The sequence below is a fragment of the Lathyrus oleraceus genome, chromosome 4 (assembly GCF_024323335.1).
Source record: "Lathyrus oleraceus cultivar Zhongwan6 chromosome 4, CAAS_Psat_ZW6_1.0, whole genome shotgun sequence".
Lineage (NCBI taxonomy): Eukaryota > Viridiplantae > Streptophyta > Magnoliopsida > Fabales > Fabaceae > Lathyrus > Lathyrus oleraceus.
Genome location: NC_066582.1, coordinates 246,287,538 through 246,295,178, shown reverse-complemented (window position 1 = coordinate 246,295,178; position 7,641 = coordinate 246,287,538). Strand labels below are relative to the sequence as shown.

Sequence of the window (7,641 nt, the reverse complement as noted above, 5' to 3'; positions counted from 1 at the left end):
ATGACTCTGCATCATTTGGCTTAAATTCCTGGCTGTTATATTCATTTTGTGATGCAATTTCCAATTGTGTTTTATCTCAATGCTATAATCTGTGTGTTAATGGTGTAAAGGCTAGCATACTTCCGAAAAAATAACCGGCTAGGTACACCGCTTTATGCATGGGAAGGCCTTCATGGAGATGGATTCTAAATTATTTCACTGCAATGTGAAGATTCATATTGATTGCCTAATTAATTTTAATGTATTGATTCTTAATGTATTGATTTTAATTAACGCGGTATCACCATAATTACCTAATGAACTTAAAACATGGACTTTAAATAAATGATATCGGACCTCTCTTTATTACCCCACGATTACATAATACGGTCATGTCCCGCGAATATGGGGATATCCTTAGCAAAGACCCTTCGGTAAAATCATCATAGTCCCTCGGATGTTGCCTTCGAACATACGATTTTGTCCCTCGATGACCCTTCGGTGTAGCCTACGGTTAAATGATGATAGTCCCTTCGAATGCTAAGGTATCCTCACAACTGTTGCCTTCAATGACCTATCGATGACCCTACGATGACCCTTCTACATCCCCAGGATAAAACTACTTACTTCTCAATAGTAAGGACAGTCTTACCCTCATAAGGATAGGAAATGCCCGGAAAGACCTCGGACAGGTATAACCTTAATTGCTCATTCATAATAAAAAATACTTTTCACACCTCACACCTTTCAAACATCCTTTTTTAGAAAATCACCACTTAGCATACATCCTAGGATCATTGCCGAGTTATATTTTTCTAAACTACTTTCAAAAAACTATACGAGATAACCACTTTGTATACATTCATGCAAGAATCATTACAAAGTTAAATTCTCGTTTTCAAAACATTTTTCATACATTTCTCAACCACTTTTTTCAAACAAGGAAAACATAAATGATTGAGCAATTAAGAGCCCATGGATAACCATGGATACAAAGGGTGCTAATACCTTCCCTTTGTATAAAGTACCTCCCGAACTTAAGAATCTAAATTAAGGTCTTTCCTGTTCTTTTCCGCCTTTCCTTATGGGATAAAAGAAAAGTCGGTGGCGACTCTTGCTAACCGCGACATTGCGATTACAAATCCAATAAGGTCCAGTTCACCGTATGACAGTTACCTATAACAGTTAGACCTAATACCTTGTGAACTGGAGCGAGATCAGATGATTTCCTGGATTCTTCTTTTTTATATGTACGGGAAATGCTGGTTTTAAAACTTAGAAGTATTTATGGGTTTAGACCGTAATTTCGACAGAAGCAATACTGACGTTGCCTTCGACGAAAGATTTTGAATTTTGAATAAGGATGATAACTGTCTTTTATCCTTATCCATTTATCTGAGAAGGACGCATGTAGAGCTACGGCGAAATGAGGACATGCAAGCAAAACATGTGTTTTCTGGAGGAAAGACCGTTGATAGCAGTTGTTTTCGACTTAGTATAAATAGGGGTCTTAGTGTATAAGATTTCCATGTGTTCAATCATTGTAAAAATACTCATAAATCACTCCAAGTATCTAAGTATATATGAGAAACAAGATTATTGAGAATGTACGTGTGAATCACCGTTTTTTATTTTAATTGAAATTGTTCGTAGTTTATCCATTATTCCTACTTACTGCAATTTAATTTAAAGTTATTTTATTGCAATTCCTTTACACATTCTGCATTCTAGTTTTTAATCTTTAAAACAACATTCTCAAATCATGAGCATTGTCGAAGTGTTCATAGACTTTCAAAAAACAATTTAACAAAAACACATGCCCTAGGATTCATTGGTTGATCCTGTAAGGTAAACCACTTTTGGAGACCAGAGATTATTTATCAATTTTCACGGTAAACACAGTTATACCGTTATGTTGTGGTGTATAGAGTGTATTGACCTCATGCTCTATACTTCCTCATTGCAAAATCTTACAAATTCTCTATAGGTGTATTCACCTCTACCATCAGTTCTTAGTTTCTTTAATTTGCATCCACTTTTTTTCTCGACATGCTACTTAAACTTCTTGAAATGTGTGAATACCCCACTCTTCCTTTCAATAAGATAAATCCATACATATCTAATGAATTCATCTATGAAAGTTAGGAAATATTAATTACCTTCATTTGATTACTTCAAAAGATTCACACACATCAAAATAAACAAGCTCCAGCTTTTCTCTCGACTTCATGAACAAGTCATGTTTGAATGATTTTCTAGCATGCTTCGCTTTGCAACATTCATCACACACCAGACTTGGTTTCTTCACCCGAGGTAAGCTATACACCATCTTCTTCTGGTTGAGTATACCTAGACCTCTGAAGTTTAGGTGTACATACTTGTGATGGCATAACCAATTCTTGTCTTCTACTACAGTCAAAGCAAGACACTTATGATCAAACACATGGATCAAAATCTTGAAGGTTTTGTTATCTACCAATGGTGTTTTCAGAATCATCCTTCCCTCACCATTATACACATTCATCTGATTGTCTTCCAACTTCATGTTATACCCTTTTGCAAGTAATTGACCTATGCTTATCAAATTACTTGTCATTGAAGGTACACATAATACATCAGCAATACTGGCCTTCTGACCATCTCTTTGCAATACAACTATGTTTCCTGTTCCAGTTGATGTGACATGTCTACCATATGCAAACTTGATCACTTTCATAACTGATTCATCTAATTTGGTGAATCGGTTTTTATTACCAGTCATGCGGTTGCTGCATTGTGAATCCAGGTACCACATATTGGTTTGTTCATTATTCAACTTTGTATTTGCCATGAGTAGCATATCATTAGAGTCGCTTTCTCCAGCATGTGCATATTGCACTTTGTCATTATCTTTTGCTCCCGATTCCTTTTTTCTCCAACAATATCGTGAATAATGACCAAACCCTTGACAATTGTAAAAATGCACCTCCTTCATGTCAACTTTCTTCCACGAATACTTGTTCCACATGACTTTATTGGTTGAATCAAAGTGGTTATTTGAATTCTTGCTTGAGTTCTCATCGTTTGCATGATTCTTTCTCTATTTCGCCTTTTCTCTACCATATTTCTTGATGAATCTTACTTGCAATGATTGTTCAACCACCTTCTCCCTTTTTGAGTTCCTCTGCTTCGGCCTCATCTCATTAGCCTCTAATGAAGCTTGAAGTTCTTCTAACTTCATCTCAACTAGGTTCTTGGACTCTTCAATAAACACTACAATGTAATCAAAATTTATAGTGAGAGATCTCAACACTTTCTCAACCTTTTATAAGTCATTGATCAATTCACCACACACTTTCATCTGGTTCGTGAGTAACACTAATCTTGTGAAGAAATCAACAACCAAATCATATTCTTTCATATATGTTATCTCAAACTACTTTCTCAACTTCTGCAACTTCACCCTCTTCAGTTTTATATCTCATCCGTACGAGTTCTTCAACTTGTCTCATGCTCCTTTGGACGTTTCTTCTTCAATAATCTTCTCTAACACGTTAGGATCCACACATTGTTGAATCAAGAAAAGAGTTTTTTCATCTTTCTCCATTTGTTCCTTGCGTGCAGCCTTCTGTACATCCTTTGCATTCGTTTCCAACGCAGGTACTCCATCCCTCGTGATTTCAGCCACATCTTGAAATCTGAAGATAACCTTCATTTGTGCAACCCACCGTTCATAGTTCTCACCTTTGAAAACCGATAGATTCGCTGGAAATTACGTTGATGTTGTACTTTTATTGATATTTCCTACAATATTTTGCATCATTAAATGATAGTATCAGGACAATCAAATATTATAACAAGTAAATTGATCGACAAATGTTTTAAAAACCGGAACCGATGAGGGTACTGAGTCATTGGTTCCTTGGTCAAACTATTAAATCATTGGTCGAACCGTGTGACTAAACCGAATAAGTCAATTGTATAAATCAACCTCTATAACAAAATTATATAGTTATTAAACTGGTTGAATCAGATGACTCGCTCTCTAAAAAAATCACGATACAAAAATTCAAAATTTCAAAATATCATAATTTCACATGTTCATTCTTTAAATTCATATTTTAAACATGATCATCACACAAAACAAAATAATAAAAAATATAAATTTAAATAAATTTTAAACAAAGTCTAATTGTAATATAAACTGAATAACAAAATAAATCCAGTTTCTAAAAATTTAATTCAAAAAAAAAAATTTATAAATAAAGTTTTGAAAAAATATTACTTATATTTTAAGAAAATATCAAAACAATGTCATTTTATTAAATATATATATATATATATATATATATATATATATATATATATATATATATATATATATATATATATATATTTAATTTGCCAGGTTTTCAAAATCTCCCATTTGTCCGTTTTGGCAAAAATTCCTCGATTTTCACTTGTTTAATAGTTTATCCAATTCATTCAATTCGATCGATCATACCAAATTTTAAAACATAAGTTTTTAAATCTAAATAGAGTTTTCTAAATAAATAAATAAATAATTAGTTATCCTGTAATTAATGATTGAGTTTGTCTAATGTTTTTTTAACCAAAATGAAAAAATAATTAATTATAGAGTAATTTTACCATTTAATTAATGATCCTCATTTAAAAAAAAACTAATTGAAGATCTGGGTTGTTCTAGAATCCTGCCAACGCGTTCGGTTCGGTTTAACGTTTAAACATTCCAATTTGATCAATCCTCAACAAAACCCCAAAACCAAACGCGATTTCTGAATTCAGAATCTCACTTTCTCTCTCCAATTCGTAGACATGGCTTTGAATCCTCAACTCTTCCCAAACGGAATGCCCGTTCCTTTCGTCAGCGAGATGTTTGTATTGGCAAGAGATGGCGTCGAATTCGAGGTCGACAAGATTCCCGGCGCTGGGTATTATTTCCTTCCCTCTATTTTCCACTTTATGACTAATTCAATTTTAGAAATTAGGTTTATTTTTTATTTTTTCCTTTTTACTTGCTTTGTGAATTTATTTTTGTTGAGAATTGGCAATAGGTGAAAATTTTGTATTTTACCAGCTTCAATAAATAGGAATAGTTGGTTGTATAGTTCTAAATTGTTGTTTGTAAAGGTTTTAGAGGTTTCTGCTATTGCATTGCAACCTCATTATTGAAACCACGGTTTAGAATCATGGTTAGTTGATTTTTAAATAGGAAAGAAAATGAAAATAGATGGACTTTGTTTAGCCTTTGATGTATATTTCATGTTTATTGAATGTCCATAAGTTGTTCTCATCGGTCACAAGTAGGTAGCTTGGATGATGAATTGAGGGACACTAAAAACCCTTTTCAGCAAAAGGGCCAAGTTAAAACCCTGCGAACTAACTTAATCAATAACTAACTTATAGTTGCCTATAAAAAAGGTGTTGAAATTATAACTGTGTAAAATTTAGGAATAAGATGTCAGCAAGTTGCTAAACAGAGAAAATGCTAGTTATGGAATGGGTCACCAACTTATTGCATTGATATCTTGTGAAAACATAAGGTGACAATGAAAAAAGGGAGAGTCTGTGAGTAATGTTGTTATTAATTTGGACTATATGATTGATATGATTATAAACACTAATGCTACACTAGTGTTTATTGAAAGATTAATAGAACATGATGATGCAGAATATGTGAATTGTGTTTATAATCATGAAAATATTACATTTCATTGTAAACTACAAGTCTGTAACATGGAGCATTTCTGAGCTTTATTTTAGGCAAAAGTAAAGTCAAGTAGTTGTTAAACTTCTTTTCATCATGTGTTGTGTAGAATTCCACTTTTTTGTTTCAGTTTATGTTATACAGTTAGATATATTAATCGTTTTGTTATTAACTTCGTCTTGAATGGTCAGAAGTCACGGGGGTCGTCTTAAAGCAAAGGGGATCGTATATTTGTCAAATGTGCGGATGGTTTTTGTTGCTAAAAATCCTGTTGATGGCATTGTGGCTTTTGATATGCCTTTGGTATGTGATCCCATCTTTCATTGCTTCCAATTGTTTGCAGGTTAACTTTGCTGTTTTGGCTAAATTATAGGTTCTTGTTGTGCTACTAAGACAATTTAATGGATCCTTATGTGTTGAGTATGTTGTAGTATGTTGATTAATCTATATATTGATCTATGAGTAGCAGAACCACTGTATAACTTTTACAACCATATGTCAAATAATTGGTTTATAAGTATTTTCGTGTTGCCTTTTCCCTATATTTTCTTTTACGATTATGAGCCATGTGAAAGTATGGATGCTATATGACTACTACGAGGGTGTAGTTTTGGGCCCTGTTGATTGTTCATGGCAAATTGCCATTATTATTTGAGGCTTGCTGATTTTAGGTTTAATTATGTCAGTGAGTCAGATTATTAATCGTGACATGCAAATACTGTTATTAAGGCTCAAGTTTAACCTCCAAAATATTACTTTTTCACTTGAAATCAAACTATGAGATAGTTTTGTGTTGCTATTTTGTTTTTTAGGGGGTTAAGTTGAGAAAGAGCTATTTACTTGAAATGGGTAAAATGTATTTCGCAATTTATTTTTTATTTTCCAATTGCCAATGAATATTCAATTGACATACATGCTCTATATTTGATATTTTCATTGTCTTGATCCTTATGCAGCTGTATATCAATAGTGAAAAATTTAACCAACCAATATTTCACTGCAACAATATTTCTGGACTTGTTGAGCCAGTAAGTTAATTTTCCATTATTTGCTATCCTGATTTTGCCCCTGTATATTCTGTAATTGTTCATTGTTATATCAAAATCTTTGGTCCTACAACTTTTAACTTTCTAAAATTGCAATATAGGTAGTCCCAGCTGATCAACATAGAGCTCTTTACTCCACACACTCATTTAAGATCATATTCAAAGAGGGAGGCTGTGGAACCTTCATTCCTCTTTTCTTTAATTTGATTGCTTCAGTAAGACAGTATAATCAATTTGCTAGTGCGCCTACAGAATCTCGCGTCGATCCTTTGCCAGTATCTCAGGCTCCTGTCGATGAGATGATGAGACATGCGTAAGTGAAAGTTAAAATTTAGTTTTTTTAGTCTGTTAGGGTATGTATTGTGTTGTTTATAATCCAGAAACCAAGGATTTATGGTTGAAAACATTATGCAGGTATGTTGATCCTAACGATCCAACAAGAATATTTCTGCAGCAACCAAATACCGATTCTCAGCTTAGGCGTCGAACATATCAGCCTGTGCCACAGACTGATGGGGGTCATGTTTGAGCAGGAAACTGCACTATCCTCACATTAATGCAATATATGTTTATATGGAGTATGGATATTGTGTATTTTAATATGAAAATAAATAAAATCATAAGGAACTATTTTTCATGTATGATCAGCAACTAATATCTTATCAGTTGTATTTTATTTGTTAAAAAGAAACTGTGCATATCTTTTTATAATGTGATACCCTCTTCTATGAAAGCATTGAAAGTCCTTATACACAAATGAGTAAGTTCTGAAACATGAACTATCTGAAAAAGGATTGAAACTTTGGACTGTTATGCGTATTGATTGAACTACACATTAAAATTATTTTTTTCAACAGTTTAAAGAGAACAATTATTTAAATAAATGTCTAAGATTAGTTTTCTAGAGTA

At 33.1% G+C, this 7,641-nt stretch overlaps 2 protein-coding genes across 3 annotated transcripts; one reads left to right on the top strand and one right to left on the bottom strand.

Annotated features, from left to right (window-relative positions):
- Positions 1-2,140: 2,140 nt before the first annotated feature.
- On the bottom strand, positions 2,141-2,986 carry LOC127136898 (uncharacterized). Its single transcript, XM_051063407.1, has one exon. It carries the CDS (start codon positions 2,984-2,986, stop codon positions 2,141-2,143), a length of 846 nt encoding a protein of 281 aa, XP_050919364.1.
- A 1,563-nt stretch (positions 2,987-4,549) lies between these two features.
- On the top strand, positions 4,550-7,373 carry LOC127074861 (UPF0664 stress-induced protein C29B12.11c). Of its 2 annotated transcripts, none has more exons than XM_051016259.1 (5): positions 4,550-4,910; positions 5,881-5,989; positions 6,643-6,714; positions 6,834-7,045; positions 7,147-7,373. In XM_051016259.1, exons 1-5 carry the CDS (start codon positions 4,795-4,797, stop codon positions 7,259-7,261), a joined length of 624 nt encoding a protein of 207 aa, XP_050872216.1. In that variant the 5' UTR covers positions 4,550-4,794; the 3' UTR covers positions 7,262-7,373. The 2 variants fall into 2 exon arrangements, with proteins under 2 accessions (XP_050872216.1, XP_050872215.1); XM_051016258.1 differs by having other exon boundaries at positions 4,593-4,910; positions 5,878-5,989.
- The last annotated feature ends 268 nt before the right edge of the window (positions 7,374-7,641 follow it).